Raw genomic sequence first — 24,546 nt, 5'->3', positions numbered from 1 at the left:
ATAAAGTCAAAAATATAACAAATATGTACTCACCCTTATTATAATGATGATTGTTTTATTAAAAATTCGTTTATTTTATGGAGAACAATAAATAACTGCTTTGATATTAAAATTTCTTGTTGGCAGAACCTGAAACAAATAAAGAATCATGTTTAATATCTAAATTATTCTTTATTTTTTTAAAAAGTCCAATTTATTCCTCAATAATCTATGATTTAAACGATGCATGCAAAGAAATTGATTGTTAAGAAAGACAACGGGTATGTCAAGGCGATATAAACGTAGAAAACGAAGATTTTCCTTGGTATCAATAAAAACCTTTTCCAATTCATATTCACCGGGAAAATTAAGCTCCAATTCCTCGAGCAAAACATCGCACAAAGGACAAGGATCTTTGGTATACAAGGTTATAAGGGGCAAACGTTCCGGGGCAGACAAAGAGGGTCTAGATGAAATTTACAAAAAAGAATGTTGATTAAAAATATGAAACAAGAAATCCCCAAAAAGCTTACAATTTCTGTATAATTAAGGCCAAGGATTCCTGAGAGTTGGTAGAGACTACACAACCATATTCGGAGGGATTCAAGGTATGTGTTAGATGTGTAAGTAAACGGATTAAAGAAGCAGCAGCCGAATGACCCATTATTAAAGAACTACCCTGAGGATTTATCAATTCCAAATTCAAATCAAAATGATGTTTAAGAAAAACCACCATTTGGGGTATAGAATCTTCAATTTCCCAATGTTGTATTTGATGAGGATGCAATTGAGTTTTAGCAAAAAGCTTTTCCACACATTTACGACTACAAGCCAGCATATTCGATGAAGAGTTTCGTACATATTCAAAGTCGGTTATAACAGCCAGAGGAGATAAATTTAATTCCTGAGCTTGTCTAACGGTGGTTAGCACTAAAGCCGCCGAACCATCACTATATTGAAATGTCCTATTGTCTTCTCTACAATTTTCGGGAAAAATTTCATCTTGTGTTATTTCTCGTATGATTCTTCTTTTACCCGCTTGTTGCTGTACCGCTAGAGGCACTAACTCTGCATCAAATGCTCCTTCCGTTTGAGATTTTAAATATCTGATAACACTTTTTGATATATAGTTTTCTACAACTTCCGATGATACCTCAGCAAAAAGGTCTGCATTTGGGCAAATTTCCTGATGTTGGTTTATAAGACTTTCCTTTTGTGTAGCAGATTCTAAACCTCCCACAACTACAGCCGGACAATGTGAGGATTTTAAAGCTTCTAAAGCCTTAAGCAAACTTTCCATTTTAGGTTCATCTTTATCACCCACTGTTAAGGCTGTATATTTAGCTTTCTTTAGAAAATTGCTAAAAATGAACTCATTTCCCTGATCCTGCTGCAATTTGGGTTTTTCGTTCATAAATATTTGTTGTATTTGTTCTAAGGGCACAGCGGATTGTTTAACGGCCGACTCCACGGCTAGTTGGCCCAGCTGCAAAGCACTGGCTGAAGCCAGCTGACCTTGATATTTACCCCATGGTGTACGTGCCGCTGCAGCTATAACTATCGCTTCAGGTTTATCATGGAAATAACGTAGAGGTCCCAATATCGTCCGGCGATATGGGGTTATACTAAGAAATTTAAAATGTTTCTATTTAAATAAATAAATTGCTGTATATAACGGATTATTAATTCTAACCCTACATTATTGAAGCTTACCATTAAAAAAAGTTAAAGTTAAAAATTTTGCTATTTTACTTTTTTTTTATTATAAAAATTTCACAAATAAACACTTTATAATATTATTCTTAAACACTTGTCTTATTGTTAATAAAATATTTACATTTTTCTTGCTGTTAGAACCGGCATTTGTTTGATTTTATTTTAATAACACACAAAAATAGCACTGAATAGTTTTTCTTTGGCTAATAAATTACAATAAAAAAACAACAACAACAATTGTTTACTATAAAATGACATTTCATGTTGCACAGTGCTGCCATATGAAATAAATTGTCATTTATGGGATGTTTTAGCGAAGACATAAACCAGGCAGCCATCTAGCGTTAAGTAGCTGAAACTGCGATAATATATGGAATTTTATATTCTCTAAAAGGCTGGTTTTCACAAAATTCGTTTAACTGAGAGTTAATTAAATCAAATACTTCAATATTTTATTTCAAAATTAATATTTATATGCATATTATCCCAATTTTTAATAAAAATATTATTTTTTTTCCTCAGCAAAAAGGTTTTTGTCGAATTTGTTATAGAAATAGCATTATTTCCACATACTTCTTTTTGCTTTTTCTATATCAGCTATTGAAAATTATATATCTTATATACCCTTCTTCAGATTATACTATAAAATAAAAATTTTAAATATTTTTTATTTAAAAAAATATAATTTTCATTTCAAAATATTTTTTTTAATTTTTTAGAGAAAAAAATTTTGTCAAAAAAATATTTTAATGAAAAAAAATTTAGAATTTTTTAGTGAAACAAATTTTATGATAAAAATTTTTTTTGTGAAAAATAATTTTAGTTAAAAACAAGTAAGATAGCTATATTCGGGTGTGCCGAATTTTATATACCCTTCACCAAAATATACTTTAAAATAAAAATTTTAAATATTTTTAGGTAAACAAAATTTAATATTTTTTTCCAGTTGTTTTTTTCGAAATTTTTTTTTAATTCTTTTTTTTAAATTTAAATTTTTTTTTTAATTTTAAAAAAAATTTTTTTTTTTAATATTTAGTGAAAAAAATATACGTCTTATACGTCGTTGCGCAGGTCTTTGAAATATCTATCATTAGATATCCATATTGTCTATATTAATGATTTAGTAATCCAGATATGGGTCAAAAATCGAGGTTGTCCTGGTTTTTTCCTTATATCTCAGCCATTTGTGGACCGATTTTCTCGATTTTAAATAGCAAACTTCTCGAAAGCTTGTCTGACAGAATTATTGAAGATTTGGATCCCGAAGATATCATTCTCTGGCTCCAGATTCCCTGACAGAAATCCAGATTTCCTATAACAATCCAGAGTTCCTAAAGAAATCCAGATTTTTTATAGAAACCAAGATTTCCTGAATCATCAGAATTTTGTATTGAAATCTTTCTCAAGATTTCCGATCTCTTCAGTTCCTTTAAAAAAAAACACCATTAATTTCTATTATTTCACAACATCACATTATTTATTCATTCATTCATTCAATTTCTTTTACCCAAATGTACCAAATATTTCTTATCTTCATCGGGACTATTATGGAAACGTACAGTTTCGAAACCATCCACTAAAATCTGACGATCCTCCGGTGTATGCGATTCGGGTCGTAAATAGCTCCAACCCATATGCAAGGGTAAATAACGGCGCAGTTGAGGTATTTTTCGCCAATAACGACGTTTATAGCAAACCCACAAAACAGTACCACCTGCTCCAATTAAAAAGAATACAAGGAAAATATTCCAGCCATGGCTTGAGCCTCCCGCCAATTTAGTTGTGGGACATGTGGTGATATTAAACCAACCTATAAAAGTGCGATGACCCAAAGAGTTAACACGCACGGCGGCCTCGTTGAAGGTGAAATTGGAATGAGACACATAGAGATAATTGTTGCGTTCATGTTCCAAACGGGTTATGCACACCAAATCATTGTGATCAAGGGTGCTGTTTGTTCTGCTGCTTGTGGGGATGTGGTAACGTAAGTGTAGGGCATAAGAGGTAATATAACCATTTGGTAGCTGAGGTTCTGAAAAATGTATCCTATAATCATTAGAGTGGGGTAGTTTACAGGCCGTAAAGTCATACACTTTATCGGCTGCTATAGAATAGTTAGTCCTAGTGGTTAGCAAGTTATAGCTACTGCAACCCGCATGATTACAGGCTTGCACTTGTATGACATACAAATGAAAACGTTCCAAGGATCTTATGGTATAATTGCTTTCCCAAGCTTCAAAACGTTTTGTTAAAACGGGTTTATGTTCTTTAGTTTTGTTGAATTTCTCAGTATTATTTTGACAGTACAGTGGACGATCCAGAGAGCAGGCAAACTCTTGCCTCAATTGAGATAAAAACATGTGATCTTTTCTCTCCTCTTCTCTTCTCGAACAACAGTCCTCATAGTCTTCTTGACCATTATCTTTATAGTTCAAAACCGGTTCATCACAGTAGTCGCGCCTATCCAGCATTTCCTTATCATCAGGTATTCCATATACCTCCAACATATAAAAGTCTATTACCTGTGTAACATCATCGTGTGAAAATTCTATTTGTAATGTATCATAGGTTTTGGCCTTAAGGGAGATTTTGGGAGCTGTTGGTATATCGAATTGGGTAATGGCATATTTTATTTCACTTCTTGCCTCTTGTGTATCGTCTTCGCCATTAAAAGTCTTCACTAGGCCAGCATATCTGGTGTGGGGTTCCAAGTTTTGTACTATATAAATATAATGGGTAGAATTTTCTTGCAGTTCATGCTGGAATTTCAGTTCTCTACGCCAATTGATTCTATTACACACATCTGTATCTAGTTCACTTTTCTCGTTCACTACTTGCTCTTTATTCGCCAAGGGTTTATAGATAATTTCCACCTCCGCCAATGTTTGGTTTTTGGACCAATAGAATTTTATGGAACGATGATTTAGAACCTGAATGTTTAAAACAAAGTTCCAAAAGTAAAATATTTAAGCAAAGACACTTCAAAAACAGCTGTTTACCTCTACATATAAATTTAATTTGGCCGGTGAGCACAATACCTCCTGATCACTGGTCTGAAATGAATCGAGACTGTTGTCATGTATGACACGTTCCCGAAATTGTCGTATACGACGATTACACAGCTTATCATTAGCATGTATATACATGCCACCTTTCAAAATCTCAAAACCTGACTTAACATTCCACAGCTCAGATAGTTTATTGTTATTATAAATGATTAAAGCATAATTATTGTTTTCCAACACCTCACCATGGATTTTTTTCAGATTTTGAAAGAAATCCAAAGACGTTAGATAAGGGGATCTGAAAATAGATAACAATTTAGCAAAACATATAGAAAACCTACTGCTTAAATTAGCTCTAACCTATTAATTTTCAAATGTCCTATAATTTCCTGTACATCTCTCAAGTTGTCTGCCAATTCCTGTTGATCGAAAAACTCATTGATATTCACCATGACAGTGGCATTCAATATTTGACAGCCTCTTATATTATCGGTATCCATTAGGTTGGCAATGTATAGAACCCCACTGGAATCCGCATCATGGCACACCTTTAAGCAATTATTTATGCCTCCACATGAATCACATTCCCTGGTGGCATTCTAAATAAAATAAATTAAAAAGTAAAATAAAAACATTTTCAGTTAAGCTTCGCATTCACTAAAATCTTAATTTAGGAACAATTTCAGACAATCTCAATCTATAAACCCTTGCTCTTCTAGACTATGACTAGACTATGACTAGACTAGACTATGACTAGACTATGACTAGACTATGACTAGACTATGACTAGACTATGACTAGACTATGACTAGACTATGACTAGACTATGACTAGACTATGACTAGACTATGACTAGACTATGACTATGACTAGACTATGACTAGACTATGACTAGACTATGACTAGACTATGACTAGACTATGACTAGACTATGACTAGACTATGACTATGACTAGACTATGACTAGACTATGACTAGACTATGACTAGACTATGACTAGACTATGACTAGACTATGACTAGACTATGACTAGACTATGACTAGACTATGACTAGACTATGACTAGACTATGACTAGACTATGACTAGACTATGACTAGACTATGACTAGACTATGACTAGACTATGACTAGACTATGACTAGACTATGACTAGACTATGACTAGACTATGACTAGACTATGACTAGACTATGACTAGACTATGACTAGACTATGACTAGACTATGACTAGACTATGACTAGACTATGACTAGACTATGACTAGACTATGACTAGACTATGACTAGACTATGACTAGACTATGACTAGACTATGACTAGACTATGACTAGACTATGACTAGACTATGACTAGACTATGACTAGACTATGACTAGACTATGACTAGACTATGACTAGACTATGACTAGACTATGACTAGACTATGACTAGACTATGACTAGACTATGACTAGACTATGACTAGACTATGACTAGACTATGACTAGACTATGACTAGACTATGACTAGACTATGACTAGACTATGACTAGACTATGACTAGACTATGACTAGACTATGACTAGACTATGACTAGACTATGACTAGACTATGACTAGACTATGACTAGACTATGACTAGACTATGACTAGACTATGACTAGACTATGACTAGACTATGACTAGACTATGACTAGACTATGACTAGACTATGACTAGACTATGACTAGACTATGACTAGACTATGACTAGACTATGACTAGACTATGACTAGACTATGACTAGACTATGACTAGACTATGACTAGACTATGACTAGACTATGACTAGACTATGACTAGACTATGACTAGACTATGACTAGACTATGACTAGACTATGACTAGACTATGACTAGACTATGACTAGACTATGACTAGACTATGACTAGACTATGACTAGACTATGACTAGACTATGACTAGACTATGACTAGACTATGACTAGACTATGACTAGACTATGACTAGACTATGACTAGACTATGACTAGACTATGACTAGACTATGACTAGACTATGACTAGACTATGACTAGACTATGACTAGACTATGACTAGACTATGACTAGACTATGACTAGACTATGACTAGACTATGACTAGACTATGACTAGACTATGACTAGACTATGACTAGACTATGACTAGACTATGACTAGACTATGACTAGACTATGACTAGACTATGACTAGACTATGACTAGACTATGACTAGACTATGACTAGACTATGTCTAGACTATGACTAGACTATGACTAGACTATGACTAGACTATGTCTAGACTATGACTAGACTATGACTAGACTATGACTAGACTATGACTAGACTATGACTAGACTATGACTAGACTATGACTAGACTATGACTAGACTATGACTAGACTATGACTAGACTATGACTAGACTATGACTAGACTATGACTAGACTATGACTAGACTATGACTAGACTATGACTAGACTATGACTAGACTATGACTAGACTATGACTAGACTATGACTAGACTATGACTAGACTATGACTAGACTATGACTAGACTATGACTAGACTATGACTAGACTATGACTAGACTATGACTAGACTATGACTAGACTATGACTAGACTATGACTAGACTATGACTAGACTATGACTAGACTATGACTAGACTATGACTAGACTATGACTAGACTATGACTAGACTATGACTAGACTATGACTAGACTATGACTAGACTATGACTAGACTATGACTAGACTATGACTAGACTATGACTAGACTATGACTAGACTATGACTAGACTATGACTAGACTATGACTAGACTATGACTAGACTATGACTAGACTATGACTAGACTATGACTAGACTATGACTAGACTATGACTAGACTATGACTAGACTATGACTAGACTATGACTAGACTATGACTAGACTATGACTAGACTATGACTAGACTATGACTAGACTATGACTAGACTATGACTAGACTATGACTAGACTATGACTAGACTATGACTAGACTATGACTAGACTATGACTAGACTATGACTAGACTATGACTAGACTATGACTAGACTATGACTAGACTATGACTAGAATATGACTAGACTATGACTAGACTATGACTAGACTATGACTAGAATATGACTAGACTATGACTAGACTATGACTAGACTATGACTAGACTATGACTAGACTATGACTAGACTATGACTAGACTATGACTAGACTATGACTAGACTATGACTAGACTATGACTAGACTATGACTAGACTATGACTAGACTATGACTAGACTATGACTAGACTATGACTAGACTATGACTAGACTATGACTAGACTATGACTAGACTATGACTAGACTATGACTAGACTATGACTAGACTATGACTAGACTATGACTAGACTATGACTAGACTATGACTAGACTATGACTAGACTATGACTAGACTATGACTAGACTATGACTAGACTATGACTAGACTATGACTAGACTATGACTAGACTATGACTAGACTATGACTAGACTATGACTAGACTATGACTAGACTATGACTAGACTATGACTAGACTATGACTAGACTATGACTAGACTATGACTAGACTATGACTAGACTATGACTAGACTATGACTAGACTATGACTAGACTATGACTAGACTATGACTAGACTATGACTAGACTATGACTAGACTATGACTAGACTATGACTAGACTATGACTAGACTATGACTAGACTATGACTAGACTATGACTAGACTATGACTAGACTATGACTAGACTATGACTAGACTATGACTAGACTATGACTAGACTATGACTAGACTATGACTAGACTATGACTAGACTATGACTAGACTATGACTAGACTATGACTAGACTATGACTAGACTATGACTAGACTATGACTAGACTATGACTAGACTATGACTAGACTATGACTAGACTATGACTAGACTATGACTAGACTATGACTAGACTATGACTTTTTCACTTACATTCAATTTATAACCACTGGGACAGGAATCCACACAAGTATTTCTAAAAATTAATTGTTTCTTTTTATTAACACACTCCTCGCGTGTATAACATCTTAAATAGTGTCTGGAGGCATATTTATCCAGGGGGCATTCCCTCACACAAGTACCATGATCCGTATAGCCCTTACAGACCACACAACCCTGAGCCGTGCGATTATAACAACCGCCCAAACATAATTCATGGCACTCACTTGTGTCTCTAAGAAGAAAATACAAATTTCAGTTCTTTTTCAGATAATGTGATTGCATTTAAACTTACTGCATAGGTGAGATGACACTATCATTTTCAAGTTTTTGACAAACATCATTGGACCAGCATGAGTCTCTTTTACAGCCATTGCATTTGGCCTCCAACGGACATTTAGCTTTATTATCTAAAAATATTGTGTTTTTTCCAGGCCTTAAGGTCAAACGAGTCCAATTGATCTAAAAATTAATTAATATTTAGTCTTGTATTAATATTGTTAAAGGAAATTTACCTTTTCGGTGTAGCACAGTTTTGGATTAGCATCAATTAAAACATGTCCTCTTTGTATGGCAATTAAGGATTTGAATTCAATCTAAAAAAAGAAAACAAAAATAGAAATACATAGATACTTTAATATGAATTTAAATATAGCTGGTTACATACATAGATCGATCAGTTTAACAATAAAACTTACCTTCTCCAAATCATGCACTGACGTCATGACCAGAGCATAATTCACAAACAATTGCTGACCACGTATCACAGATAAATTAGGAAACATATTTTTAAAACTGCTTAAATTACGCACATCATTTATAATGAGAAAATCGGTGATTTCCCTTAAATTCTCAAAACGATATTCTCTAAAATCACATGTGGCAGAGGCGCGTGGCAATTGGGCAATGTCCAGGAATCCCGTTATAGCCGTACAATTGCTTAGTTTAATAAAATCATCACAGTTATTGCGTAAATCCAAACTGCCGCATTCATAAGGGGCTGGTGGCGATTTGAAAACATCAAAATTATTAGCAGATGTTGCTGTGGCTGCTGCTGATGGTGCCGCAAATGTAGCTAAACATTGTTGCGTGAAATGCAGAGAGACCAGACACATGGTGAGTAATGTTGTTGTTGTGGTGGTGGTGTAGTTGTGGCTTAACAACATGTTGCTGGAGTTATTTTTAGAACTTGTTTTTGTAGGAGAATGTGTTACAAAAACGCCGGTCTCTGGAGAATTGTTATTATGATCATTGTCCTTCTCTTTGAGGGCAACAGCTGTTGAGTACTTCATTGTTCTGTGGTTTTTTGTAGCTTTTTTGCTTAACTGGAGCAACAAGTTTTGTTGTTGTTGTTGGGCTGGCTGTTCTGGGATGTGATGTTGTTGTTGTTGTGTGTGGTGTGGTGTGGTGTGGTGTCGTGTTGCGTTGCCTGTTTTGTGTGGCACGTGAGCTATCAATTTATTGACACTTGTTATTCAATGTATGCAAGAGTATGACTTTGATTCAGGAACAGTGCATTACATTTTTTTGTGGGTTTGTTTAGCTTAAATCTTTTAGCTTTTTTTCCCACAAGCAATTGTGTTTATTTTTCGTTGGTCTCAAAAGCAGGACTTTAATTCAAGTTGACATTTAATACCCAGCCAATTTAACGTTTTGTTTTGCCTGCCTGCCTGACTTCAGGCAGATGATCTCTTGTGGGATCGTTGCTGTCTGTCTGTCTGTATTTTAAAGTATGCTGAACGTAAATTGTCACGTTACTTATACGTTGAGTTTTGTTTCCCTTTCTGTGCAACTTTGTTGCAAATTGCTTCTTGTTTCACGCTTTATTTAGATTTTGTTTACACTATTTTCAGTTCTTATATGACGATGTCTTTTGTTTTCCAACAAAATGATCTTATCTTCACTATTTTGCCCAAAATTTATGACTTTTTGTCATGTACTCGTATTCCTACACATTTTTATGCTGTTGTTGTTGTTTGTGGTGATCTTTTTTTGTTATTGTAGTATTTGAACTTGTTAAATTTTTTAAGTTGTCTTCATAAATTTTTTGTAATTGAATTTTCACTATTTAAAAAGTATTTTTTTTTTAAAGAATGAAATAATTACGAGCATGCATGCCACATGAAAATGATCTTGATCATGGCATAATATTGACGCTTTTTTGTTGAAGTTTTTGTTATTGTTTAAATTCCAATTTATACCTTTTGTTATTGCAAAAGAATTACATTTCCAGAAGTGTTTTTTTAAACAAACTAGAGATGAGTTGGTAGCGAGAGTGTGTGTGATATGGAATGAAATGGTTTGGAAACATGCTAAAGGGATATTAGTGATCATGTCGTAAGTAGTTTTTTGAATATTTATATGAATCTGTATGGATATACTAGGTTTAATGTTAGCAGGATAAGTTTATTAGATCAATAGCTGTAAAATATCATAGATTTCCCTATTTTAGCTCTTTGACATTTGATGGGATACTTAAAATCATCTTTAAATGAAAAGGGTTTGAGCCATGATTTCTTTTATAATTTTTAAAGTAGATTTAGTGAATAATCGTGTGACGATCAACTATATTTTTAGAATAAAATATTTTTATATTAAAATTCGAATCATATCAACAGTGGTTGACAAAACAATGGAAACTTTTCCGAATATTTCATTAGTGGCCTAAAATCTAAAATGAGAAAACAAAATTAAAAGATTTCTTTATTACGGCATTGACAAAACAATGGAAACTTAGGTATTATTTTAACAAATATGGTCTAAACTTTGCAATAACTCAATATTTTGTTGGGTATCCCTTATTTTTTATAACTGCTACACATCGACGATGCATTGAACCAATTAAACAGTCAATGGTCTCCTTTGAAATATTTTGCCATTCCCTTATAACCGCCTCCGATAAATCTTTCTTCCTCTGGTGTAATTTTGGGTCCTTATTTTACGATCTACAATTTGCCATAGATTTTCTATGGAATTGATATCTGGCGATTGGGCAGGCCACTTCAAAACACGTAGTACCTCGTTGGATTGTAACCACTCGGTTACAACCCTAGAGGTGTGTTTCTGATCGTTGTCGTGTTGGAATCTCCAAACTAGGGGCATATTTTCCTCAGCGTATGGATACATAACATCGTTTAATATGGTTCTGTATCCTATACCTGTCATGGTATCTTTTATAATATGAATTGGGCCCATACCTAGCCCTGAAAAACATCCCCATACCATAATATTGCCACCGCCAAACTTTACAGACTTATTTGTGTACTTTGGATCTAATCTTTATCCCTTTGGTCGCCTTACAAATGTTCTCCCATCACTGTCTCTTAAATTGTATTTGGATTCGTCGTATTTCTGTATCGACCAGTTTAAATGATGCCTGACATATTGTAGACGAACAGAACGGCTCTTTTTAGTGGTTTTTTCACAGGACGATAGCAACCAAGACCAGCCTCATTTGCCCTGCGACTAACTGTTCGGGTACTTATTTCTAATTTTAGGCTATTAACAACCTCTCGAGGAGTTATTTTTGGGAATTTCTTGAACTCTCTCGCTATTAAATTATTTTGTCCACCTAAATGTTGAGTTTTTACAGAACCGGTCTCACGAAATTTCTTTATAATTTTTTAAACTGCTGATTTATTTATTGTATATTTGTCACAGATACTTTTTTGAATGACTCATTTGGTATAATTATTATTTTGAGGGGAGTTTAATTTCCCTTTTTCATCCTACTGCATCCGGGCCTTTTAAGTATTTAAGATACCAGGAATAATAACCCAAAAATAATATAAAAATTTTTGTTCGGCCATTTAATCCGTTTAGTGTCTTTTGACATGATTTTTTGGGGATTGTTCATGAAAAATTCGCAAACTTTTTTTAAATATCATAAAAAAGATTCTATTTTATACAAAACGATTCCAAATGAACTGCAAAATGTTAATCAATAAGCTGTTTAAATCTTAACCCCCGTATTCATAAAATAATTTAAATTTAAACAATGTTTTAAAGCAAAATTCCCATACAAAATTTGATTTTAAAATATTGTTTAAATTTAAGAATACCACAAACCGTTTACCCGACGTATACTCGACTTCATCTGCAAGTCTTCAAAACACTTGCAGTTCACAGCAAGTCGTTCAAGTTACTTCCAGCAAGCAAAAAACACGTGTTTCCACATAATTGCTGCAAGTAACTTCAGCAAGTCGTGACTACTGGCACGACAAAAAACTTCTGGAAGACAATTCTGGAAGCAAGTTCCGCAAGAAAACTTGGCTTAAGCTAGGATGTTTTTACAAATAAATTTTGAGTGTCTGTAAGTGTCTCGTTCTATAGTTTTATTTATAAAATATCTTTTTAGCTTTCCTAAACCGAACAACAATCAATAATATTTAAATTGGGATTTTAGCACATTAAAACCTAGACCCACAGAAAAAACAACTTAAAATCAATAAAAAACATGTTGAATCAATAAGACTCATTAACGAAAGTCTAATAATGTTGAAATTTAAATATGGAAAGATATTAAAGTAGAAAATTATTGATTTATTGATTTTCTATATAATTTTTCTATTATAATGAAAATTATTGAATTAATAACTAGACTTTTTTTATTTTTTTTAATAATAAGACTTTTTTCTCGTAAGACAATGAAAAGTTCTCTCATGAAATGCTCCAACTTTACTAACCCTGATTTAGGTCGTGATTTAGCAATACGTATGTTAAACAATTTTAATTTTTTTGTAAGAAAAACACTCAAAAATTATTTGAAAACTGAGTGATTTTTCTCTACAAAAAAATTTAAATTATTTTCCGCATAGATTAATACCAATAGATTGGAAACTCTCCAGTCAAAGGCCTGACTTAATTGTAAAAAACTTAAGTGGTGAAAATGGATTTGTATAGAAATCTATGTATGTGAAAACAAAAATAACCCTCCCATGTGTGATTTTTTTTAGTAATTTTGGTTGTTTGAGTTTTTTCTAGTTTCCGCTCTATTTGTATTTATCTATGGTTTTCCGGTCGTGTATCTGAATCAGGGTTTTGATCAACTTGAATGTACTTTTCTTCTCATTCTTAATAGTTCATTTTAATGACCGCTCATTTTAGTTCATAGTTCAAAAATGAACTAGGTAGCTCTTCTAGTTCAATCGCTCTTTATAAAAGAACAAGAAACGAGTGATAAATATTAAAATTGTCTCTCTGTTCTGAACAAAAACAACAGATATGATACTAGAGCTAAAATGCTCCTTGGGTTTTTAATTTGCTGTCAGTTACCGTATAATTCTGAGAACGGACTCTATTCATTATGACTCTTATTTTTTAGGCATTATGTCAAAATTCGTATAAAAAGAAGCTGGAAAAACAAAGAAAATAACCATTTTAGTTCATAGTTCAATACAATTTAGTTCAAATAATGGAATCGTTCAATTGAACTAGTTCGTTAATGAACTACCCAAGTCTACTAAATACAAAAGGTGACCTAAAATGACCTAAAGTCGCATTGTTTGTTAATAAATGACATTTTTGTAATATTTGGGAAAATAAGTAAAGACACTTTCAAAACTATTCTATCTCAATATTCACTTAAAACAAGTAAGACTGTGGCTGTGCCGAATCTTATATACCCTTCACCAAATTATACTTCAAAATAAAAACTTTTAGATAAACAAAATTTATTATTTTTTATTTTTAGGAAAAAAAAATTTTCGAATTGTTTTTTTAACATTTAATAAATTTATAAATTGTTAATTTAAAAACAATTGAAATTGAAAATTTTTTTTTTTAATATTTATCGAAAAAAAACTTTTGGTGAAAAAAAAATTCGGGTTAAAATGTTTTGAATTTTTTTTCCGATTTTGAGCCATTGTAGGTCCAACTTACTATGGTCTTATATACGTCGTTGCAAAGGTCTTTGAAATATCTATCATTAGATATCCATATTGTCTATATTAATGACTTAGTAATCCAGATATAAGTAAAAAATAGGTCAAAAATCGAGTTTGTCCTGGTTTTTTCCTTATATCTCAGAATTCCGAAGATATTGATGTATGAATCGTGTATATAAGTTATTTGGGGGCTTCTGAAAGTTGATTTCAACAGACAGATGGACATGGCTTAATCGACTCCGCTATCTATAAGGATCCAGAATATACATATATACTTTATAGGGTCGGAAAATTATATTGTGGAAATTACAAACGGAATGACAAACTTATATATACACTTCTCACGAAAATTAAGGGTATAATTATTGGTGTATGATTTAAAAATGCGGGATTTAAATCCCTTTCAGCCAAAAATGTTTGAAGACCATGAATTGGAGACACTACTCCATGAAGATTGTTATAAAATCAAACAAGAGCTTGCTAAATTAATGGGAGCTACTCAAGCAGCTATTTCAAAACATTTGCGAGCAGCAGGATTCATTCAAAAGCAGGGTATTGGGTACCATACGAATTGAAACTAAGAGACCTTGAAAGACGATTTTGTATGCTGCTTAAACGCTATAAAAGAATCGACACTAAAGCCAAAGATAATTCTCTGTGTTTGGTGTGAGCAATAGGGCCCTTATCTATTATGAGCTGCTGAAATCTGACGGCCAGACATGAAACCGTAATATTCCATCCTGACAATGCTCGGCCACATGTTGCAATACCTGTTAAAAAGTATTTAGAATGAAGTGATTGGGAGGTATTACCTCTCTCGCTTTATAGTCCAGACCGTGCCCCATCCGACTACTATTTGTTTCGATCGATGCAGCACGATCTTCTTGTGATACGCATCACTATGTAAAAGAGTATCCGATATTGGCTTGATCCGTTCTTGGCCTCAAAAGATGAGTAGTTCTTTTGGCTCGGAATTAAAGTTTTTCAAGGGAATTCCCGGGACGCAAAATCCCGGGAATTCCGCAAAATTTTCAATCCTGAAATCCCGGGAAATTGTGCCGGAATTCCCGGGAATTATTTTCCTTGGATTTATGTGATGTTTTTTGAACTTGACTTACTCTAAAAGAAGCTTTAAAGCTCAAAAACATGCAGAAGATTCTTACAACAAAACAGATTTAACCCAAATATACCAAAAACAAGCTGTCACATAATTCTATTCCGATCAAAAGTGGAATTATTTTAATATTTTGTTTTTTCAAAAAGAGTAAAACGAAAATTTTTGGAATAAAACCTCCTTCCATGGAAATTAATTTTGTTTAATATTGTTACGTTTTAACCTTTTCAAAACATTAGTTTATTTCCTTTAAATAAACCGGATACTTTTGATTGCAAATAAAAGCCGTTTAGTAGTTTGAAAATGGTAACAACTCTTTATTTATTCAAATGTACAACAACAGAATTAAATAGTCACTCAATGTTTTTTTTTATACACGTTTATAAATTCTCAGAAATACAGACACTTTATAATGTACACGAATTGACTTGAAAAATACAGCACACTTTAAGGCACTCAGTTGATGTTTATTCTAATAGCGTCTCTGATAAACTGACTAACGACTACAACCTCTGCCACTATTTATAACACTGCCATCTGCAGTCTAGATTGCTCAAAGTTCGAATATTCTAGATCTTACTAATACATACGCCATCTGTGGTGTACTTTCTACAATGTTCTTTAACTGAATATTCGAATTCGAATATACGGTCGCAGCAAACAGCGTTGCCAACTTACAATCAATGGTCAACTGAAAGCTTTTATTTAATAATGTCCACAGATATGTTACTTTTAAATCAGCCGTGTTAAAATCGTATAATAATTTGCGAATTAACAGAATTAATTGGAATCTAAAGAAGGTAGAACAAAATCGAATGGAAACTGAAGCCATTCCGTTACAGATGAAAAATGGTGACAGGTTTGTATATAATCAAAATTCTTTATACTAAATTTTTATTGAATTTTTTTATTTGTATCTAATTATATTTTAAAACCAAAGACTTTTTTAGATTTTTAACGAAGTCTGCATTTTTCCGGGAAATGAAAAAGTGCGGAAAAAGAAAAACTCTACTCGGAATCCATATGTTACCAGAAATATGGGAAAAGGTCATACCTAGCAATGGCTAATACTTTCAAAAAATGTATATTGTAGAAATATTTGAAAATAAAAGGTAAATATTTGAAAAAATCACGAATTTTTAAGTCATACACCCGATTTAATAATCCTATAATAAGCGATTCTACTCAAAGATCATTTGAGATCGATTAATTTCTATATCCACAAATAAGCTAAGCCGAATCATATATACCCTTCACCAAAGATGAAGATTGAACATTTTTTTTGGTGAAACAAAATGTTTTTTTTATTTTTTTGCTTTTTTAGTGAAAAAATAGTTTTAAAAAATATCGAGTTAAAAATATTTTTCCCGATGTTGACCCATTAATCCAGTTATAGATTAATCGAGGTTATGGGCCAATTTTCTCGATTTTAAATATTATTAGGATTTCTCAGGGAATGAAACAATTTTATTATTGTTTATTTTTTGACATACAAACACATTTACACTTTTTTTAAATTTTTTTATTTAAATTCACTTTATCGTCAGGATTTATTTCTTAAGGACTGAATTATTTGAATATTTCTTTAAATCTTTATAAATTGATTTTGATATATATTTTCGTTTGATTTATTTTATTCACTATTTTAACATTAACAATTTATTGCATTTATTTTTAATTTCAATAAAATCAAAATGAATTTATTTAATTTTTTTTAATTAATTTTTTTTATTATTTTTTAAGTTTAATTTTGATAATTTTCAAATATTCTCCAGTTTTACACACACAATTCACCGAAATATGTTAAAATATAAAGTAATTATGAACATTTACCGACCGTGCTCATTGAAAGACTGTGTCATAGTGTCTCTGAATGCTACAAAAGATGCTCAAAGTTTTTACACATACTCAAGTAATTTTAGAAAATACTTTATTTCAAGATCGTTCGTTCGTTCATACAAACACACACAGATACTCTTCCATATTGAATAGTTGTATATTCTGGAGTGGTGAATTAAATTAAACCCATACTTGAACAAGTTTTTCATTTGATCATTTGACCAATACTCAAACAAAAACCGAGTAAAAGCGGAAAGTGTTTTGTTGCCCAGAAAATAGGAAAATATCGAATTGTTATTTGAAATAAATAGAATAATTGTGAATTAATAAAAAAAATAATAATAAAACACAAGTAAGAGAAATACATATGTTTATTTAAAGAACATTACAATTATTGATTTATGATCTTCTTGTGTAGCAAAACAAGTAAATGAAAAAAATTTCTATTTGGTTTTTTGTCCAAGTCTGGGAATTTGTCTATACTGGTTGCATCTTTGATTTGTTTTAATTAAATTATGAAATGTTAATAGTATTTATGAGTATTTGTTGGTTGCAGTTATGTTTTATTGTTGTGATCCATTTGTTTAGTCAATTCAAACTAAAAATAAAAGCATTATTTAAACCGTTAAGAGACGTGAGTTGGTGCTAAAATAGGCTTTAAGGGAATTCTGAATTAAACTAGATGTTATAGTTGTCCGATATTGGTCAAGACAATTTGTTTATTAAAATTATGTTTATGTTTCTTTTCAAAATCCGTCGAATTTAAATTGCTGGAGCTTGCAAATATTGGAGATACTTACTTATTCCGGATCTTGTAGAGGTTTTTGCAAAGGCTTCTCCACTTTGATCTATCTTGTGACTCTGTTTTGGAAGTTCTATTCTAGGCTCGATTATTTGTTCTGTCAGAATATTGTTGATAGTGTCCTGCCTCGTTATTCTTCTTCTTCCTCTGCTAATCGTACCACTCGGTCTTGCTTCTGTTACTCGTTTCGGCATGCGGTTCTCTGGCATTCTAGCAACATACAGCGCTGCCAACTTTGACGATTTATCGTCATTTTGACGATTTTTTAAGTCAAATTTATTAAAATGACGATTGACGATTTCTCCAAAAAAAAAAGTTGGTATCACTGGCCGATTAATTCATACATTTTTAATTTATTTAAGTACCAAAAGTGAAAAAACAAAGAAATTAATGACAAAAATCATTTAACACAAAATATACGCAAAATACACAACAGTTTTTCATAGAACTTCTCGCGTTGAAAATTTTGTATTTGTGACGAAAGTTTTCTCCACCTAAAGCAATCGCTGTGCTGTTGTTCTGCCGACGTTATTGCTTGTATTTAGCAATAAAAATTGCTACGTGGAGACATAGGGTAAGATGGCTCGTATAGTGTCGTTTCGTATTCTGTCTCGTCTTCTTTTACCGGCCACACGTCTTAAGTATTTAATTTCTAATGCCTGAATTCTGCCTTGATTTTCGTTGTTAGCTCCCATGATTCGCAGCCATATATTTATAAGGATTGGAATATACGTGGAGTTGTATTACGGCAAGTTTTGTACCCCTTGAAATTTCTCTCTTTCCGATGAATTTTTTATTTAAAGCGAAGTATAATTTAGCAGTTGTGGCTATTCTGCAATTGAAATCCCTGCCCGCTTTCCGGTCTTCGCTAATAGTGATTCCCAAGTAGCGGAAGTGTTCAATTTGCTTTAATGCTTTGGATCCTTGTAAATTTTCAATGGTTTCTCTGTACGGAGGTCTGTTCTGGACATTTCGTTCACAAAAATATTAAGGTTTTGTTGAAGAGATACCCCGGATTGGTCATGTCATCTGCGTATGCTAGCATTGAAACTTTCACTGGTTGCATGTTCCTACCGTCATTGGGATAAATGAATCCCTGCAAGATTTTATTGAGTCAGTATTATAAATAGATATGGACTTAGTTTATCGCAATAAATTCTTCGGATGTGGTGTTCCCGGTTCCTACATAATTTCGACATATTTCGTAAAAGCTTTTGATTTGTCTGCCAATATTCCGTTTTTGAAGCACCTCCCATATTTGTTGCCATTTTACCGTATCGAAAGTTTTCTCCAGGTCCATAAAGCAGCAGTGGGTTTTCCTATTAAATTCAATGGTTTCTTCCGTAATTTGCCTCAATGTGAATATTAAATCTTGGTTTCCACGATTTAGTCTAAAACCAAATTGTTCCTTTTCAAATTGATATTTTATCTTGCTCTCCAGTCTTTCAGTGAGTATTCCCGAGTATATTTTTCACGCTACAGTTAGAAGAGATACATTAAACGCGGTAATTTTCGCATAGCTGTTTCTTAAAAATACAATTTCCAGCTACTTGCCAGTCGCTGGGAAATGTTGTCTGTCTCCATGCTGCATTGATCCCTTAATGTAGCAGAATCTGTCCATCATCACCCATATATTTCAGAAGTTCTGGAGCTAACCATCATGTCCAGGTTTTCCTAACTTCATTTTACGAAGTGCTTTGAGAAGTTCATCCACTGTGATTTGGCCAGGATCTTTTTCCTCCTCCGGAAATATATAGTTTTCTTCTAAAACTAAGATGCTTTCGCCATTCAATAGTTGTATAAAAATATTCTCACCATCGTACCATTATCTTAGTATCATCTCTCAAGAGTTCTCCTTCTTTGCTTCGGATAAATTTGATTGGACAGTCTTTGGGTGTCCTAAAGTTCTTAAGAGTTTGTTAGAGAAGTTTCTGATTTTTACTATGATCTTCTTTCAAGAAACGTAAAAATTCTTCATATGCTTCTGCCTTTGGCAACCGGACATATTTGTTATACGTTGTTCTTTGTAGTAGTCGAATTTCTGGTCCTATATCTGGGAGATATTGAACTAAAATATGTTGGCATTTATTCTCCTACTAGTTGACCGCCCCGGCTTCGCCCGGTAGCTATTTACTAATGTTAGTTCTTCAAGTTTATCCAACCCACATACACCTGGCTGTTCTTATTTATTTGCAAATAAAATATCTAAATTTGTACTGCATACTTTAGGAGGCTTTTTTATTAGCTTTATAAAAAAAAAATCATTTTTGCAGTGAAACATTACTTGCGATGAAAAATGGATTCATTACAATAATCCGAAGCGTAAGAGATCGTATGTGAAGCCCGGCCAACCAGCCGAATCGATACCAAAGTCAAATATCCATGGAGCTAAGATAATGCTCTATATTTGGTGGGAGCAAAAGGGTCCTAACTATTAAGAGCTGCTGAAATGACCATCACAAGGGACCTACACTGAACACAACTGATTCATTTAAACCGAGCATTGATCAAAAACGCCCAGAATATGTTGCCAGGCATAAAATCTAGACCTTGACCGGTTCGATTACTATTTGTTTCGATCGATACTGAACGCTCTCTTTGGAACAGAGTATCCGATGATGGCTCGATTCGTTCTTAATCTCAAAAGATGAACAGATCTTTTGGCTCGGAATCAATATGTTGCCAGAAAGATGGGAAAATGTTATGTCATTACATGCGATGAAAAATTAATCCATTACGAAAACACGAAGTGTAAGAGATCGTACAAGATGCCCGACCCACCAGCCGAATCTATACCAGTGCCAAATATCTCTGGCGATAAGGTAATGCTCGGTATTTCTTGGGATCATAAAGGTCCTATCTATTATGAGCTGTTAAAATTTGGCCAAATCATCAGCGAACGAACTTGTACCGAACGCAACTATTTTGGGATGGTTATGAATTAGAAAAGAAAAGAATAATTTAATAAGGAATTGAGTCTATAACGAATGAATTCTCCAAGGCGATGCGAAATCGACTGCCTCGGATTCCACTCCACACTCTCCCGTACAGCGGCGATGTTTTAGGCAAAGCTTGCGTTTCATTGGTTACTGAACCATTGGTTTCAAATTTATTCATCACAGTGTCAATAGTCCGACCGTAAAATGGGCGAAGCGGGCGGTACCTCTTCCGAACCCATTTAGATTAAACAATTTTATCATTTGTACGTGGTTTTGAAATCCATGGTGATTTGGAAACTGAATTCTACAGATTTGGCTTCAACAATATGGCCGCTATCAACTGTTAAAGTTTGGAAGTCCCTATTGGAAGACCCTTTATAAGATTCGTTGTTTTCTGAATCCTGATTTTTAAGGACCTATTTAACGTTTGCTCCAATATATTATCAGTTTCAAAGGCTGAAAGCCTCATTAAGTAATCATGATCAATATTAAGGCTCGCAAAGGATTAATAATTTTATATTTAAAATAATATTGAAATAAAAACGAAATATAATTTTATGACTTAAACTCGAGTTGGTCATCATCACATTATGTACACATAAATGTCATGTATAACATGAATGAATAAAGGCTGTTTAATAAATTGGTTAAACTAAATACTTAAACTAAGTATATACAAATAATATGTACTACTTATATACATATGTATGTATTAAAAAAAGCAACCCGCAGCCATTGAGAGCCACATAAAAAACTTTATATCCTTTTTTCTTTCAAACCAGAATTTAAGCACTTCTGCCAAAGCCTATTATCTTGCATTATTCTTTTATATTTTCACAAATATCTGTAAGAAAAACACTAAACTGCAAAGAAATAACCAGCTGATATTGAAAGACTCAATCGAATCATACTGATTCCATCATATGATTCCTCTTACTCCTGTGTCAGTCAGTCAGTTCATTGAGAACCATCCAAACAGCTGTTTTTCAAATTAAATTGAAATAATTTCTTATTTTAAGTAGTTTTCTTCATACATCATGAAGTTGAACATGCTGAATTTTATGACCCAGCACCACCAACCAACCAACCAACCAAGCACATGTTACCAGTACCATGACCATATGATCTTGGGCAAAGAGAACAACCAGCCAAGAGCCAACAAAAGATCATAAAATACTGTTTTCAGTTGGCAACAGCTCAGAAACACAAAAATTATTTCAAATCATTAAGTTTTTCTTCAGTTTTTTTTTAAAGTAAGAAAACGACAAAAAAAGAAGGAATTGAGTAATAATATTTATATATAGTATTTAGGTAACAGGAGCCCATAATTATATACATTTGTAGTTACATTTATACATACAGAAAACCTTATTTATACAAGAGTAGTACATAAGTAAATAACGATCTTGTCCTTCTTATTTTTTATTGCTTTTTATTTAAAATCTTTGAACAGTTTAAAAGCAAAACGGAAATGCAATTATTGTTTAAATAAAACGAAATATAAATATTTAAGAATCCATTAAAAAAAGGAATAAGACATTATTAAACTCGTAAAATGAAATTAAAACAAAAAGACTTCTCTTTACGAAAAGTTGTGTTTGAAATTGGTCTGAAGAAAAGTGAGTCGAAACAATTTAAAATAGATGACAGCTAATAAGTTAAGTTTATGTTTAAAGATCTATAGCCGAACTCATCAGTATAACCTAAACTCACGGTAGCCATTGTTTTGACTGATAGGGTCAGCTATAGATCTTTAAACATCAGATATGGTTGATGAAATCAACTGTCTGAGTCTAGTCATAGTCTAGTCATAGTCTAGTCATAGTCTAGTCATAGTCTAGTCATAGTCTAGTCATAGTCTAGTCATAGTCTAGTCATAGTCTAGTCATAGTCTAGTCATAGTCTAGTCATAGTCTAGTCATAGTCTAGTCATAGTCTAGTCATAGTCTAGTCATAGTCTAGTCATAGTCTAGTCATAGTCTAGTCATAGTCTAGTCATAGTCTAGTCATAGTCTAGTCATAGTCTAGTCATAGTCTAGTCATAGTCTAGTCATAGTCTAGTCATAGTCTAGTCATAGTCTAGTCATAGTCTAGTCATAGTCTAGTCATAGTCTAGTCATAGTCTAGTCATAGTCTAGTCATAGTCTAGTCATAGTCTAGTCATAGTCTAGTCATAGTCTAGTCATAGTCTAGTCATAGTCTAGTCATAGTCTAGTCATAGTCTAGTCATAGTCTAGTCATAGTCTAGTCATAGTCTAGTCATAGTCTAGTCATAGTCTAGTCATAGTCTAGTCATAGTCTAGTCATAGTCTAGTCATAGTCTAGTCATAGTCTAGTCATAGTCTAGTCATAGTCTAGTCATAGTCTAGTCATAGTCTAGTCATAGTCTAGTCATAGTCTAGTCATAGTCTAGTCATAGTCTAGTCATAGTCTAGTCATAGTCTAGTCATAGTCTAGTCATAGTCTAGTCATAGTCTAGTCATAGTCTAGTCATAGTCTAGTCATAGTCTAGTCATAGTCTAGTCATAGTCATAGTCTAGTCATAGTCTAGTCATAGTCTAGTCATAGTCTAGTCATAGTCTAGTCATAGTCTAGTCATAGTCTAGTCATAGTCTAGTCATAGTCTAGTCATAGTCTAGTCATAGTCTAGTCATAGTCTAGTCATAGTCTAGTCATAGTCTAGTCATAGTCTAGTCATAGTCTAGTCATAGTCTAGTCATAGTCTAGTCATAGTCTAGTCATAGTCTAGTCATAGTCTAGTCATAGTCTAGTCATAGTCTAGTCATAGTCTAGTCATAGTCTAGTCATAGTCTAGTCATAGTCTAGTCATAGTCTAGTCATAGTCTAGTCATAGTCTAGTCATAGTCTAGTCATAGTCTAGTCATAGTCTAGTCATAGTCTAGTCATAGTCTAGTCATAGTCTAGTCATAGTCTAGTCATAGTCTAGTCATAGTCTAGTCATAGTCTAGTCATAGTCTAGTCATAGTCTAGTCATAGTCTAGTCATAGTCTAGTCATAGTCTAGTCATAGTCTAGTCATAGTCTAGTCATAGTCTAGTCATAGTCTAGTCATAGTCTAGTCATAGTCTAGTCATAGTCTAGTCATAGTCTAGTCATAGTCTAGTCATAGTCTAGTCATAGTCTAGTCATAGTCTAGTCATAGTCTAGTCATAGTCTAGTCATAGTCTAGTCATAGTCTAGTCATAGTCTAGTCATAGTCTAGTCATAGTCTAGTCATAGTCTAGTCATAGTCTAGTCATAGTCTAGTCATAGTCTAGTCATA

The 24,546-nt window shown here is 33.2% G+C and overlaps 2 protein-coding genes across 2 annotated transcripts; both read right to left on the bottom strand.

The window, feature by feature from the left end:
• Positions 1-146: 146 nt before the first annotated feature.
• Positions 147-2,033, bottom strand: LOC135950901 (acetyl-CoA acetyltransferase B, mitochondrial). Its single transcript, XM_065500425.1, has 3 exons — positions 1,941-2,033; positions 513-1,624; positions 147-445 (listed from the first exon to the last, which is right to left on the bottom strand). The coding sequence occupies exons 1-3, from the start codon at positions 2,031-2,033 to the stop codon at positions 172-174; spliced, it is 1,479 nt and encodes a 492-aa protein (XP_065356497.1). The 3' UTR covers positions 147-171.
• A 1,146-nt stretch (positions 2,034-3,179) lies between these two features.
• Positions 3,180-10,743, bottom strand: LOC135952267 (insulin-like peptide receptor). Its single transcript, XM_065502126.1, has 7 exons — positions 9,384-10,743; positions 9,201-9,281; positions 8,981-9,147; positions 8,680-8,920; positions 5,061-5,299; positions 4,695-4,998; positions 3,180-4,625 (listed from the first exon to the last, which is right to left on the bottom strand). Exons 1-7 carry the CDS (start codon positions 9,975-9,977, stop codon positions 3,189-3,191), a joined length of 3,063 nt encoding a protein of 1,020 aa, XP_065358198.1. The 5' UTR covers positions 9,978-10,743; the 3' UTR covers positions 3,180-3,188.
• Positions 10,744-24,546: the final 13,803 nt, after the last annotated feature.

This window comes from Calliphora vicina, chromosome 2 (genome assembly GCF_958450345.1).
Source record: "Calliphora vicina chromosome 2, idCalVici1.1, whole genome shotgun sequence".
Lineage (NCBI taxonomy): Eukaryota > Metazoa > Arthropoda > Insecta > Diptera > Calliphoridae > Calliphora > Calliphora vicina.
The sequence above is the reverse complement of the archived record's forward strand: the minus strand, read 5'-3'. Positions and strand labels throughout refer to the sequence as shown.

Coding starts and splice junctions, on each gene's coding strand:
- LOC135950901 (XM_065500425.1), bottom strand. CDS start 2,033: ATGGCTGCCTGGTTTATGTCTTCGCTAAAACATCCCATAAATGACAAT. Junction 1,625..1,940: donor ACATGAAATGTCATTTTATA/GTAAACAATTGT, acceptor TTATTTAAATAG/AAACATTTTAAATTTCTTAG. Junction 446..512: donor GCCTTAATTATACAGAAATT/GTAAGCTTTTTG, acceptor AATTTCATCTAG/ACCCTCTTTGTCTGCCCCGG.
- LOC135952267 (XM_065502126.1), bottom strand. CDS start 9,977: ATGAAGTACTCAACAGCTGTTGCCCTCAAAGAGAAGGACAATGATCAT. Junction 9,148..9,200: donor AACTGTGCTACACCGAAAAG/GTAAATTTCCTT, acceptor ATTAATTTTTAG/ATCAATTGGACTCGTTTGAC. Junction 8,921..8,980: donor AGTGTCATCTCACCTATGCA/GTAAGTTTAAAT, acceptor TTTTCTTCTTAG/AGACACAAGTGAGTGCCATG.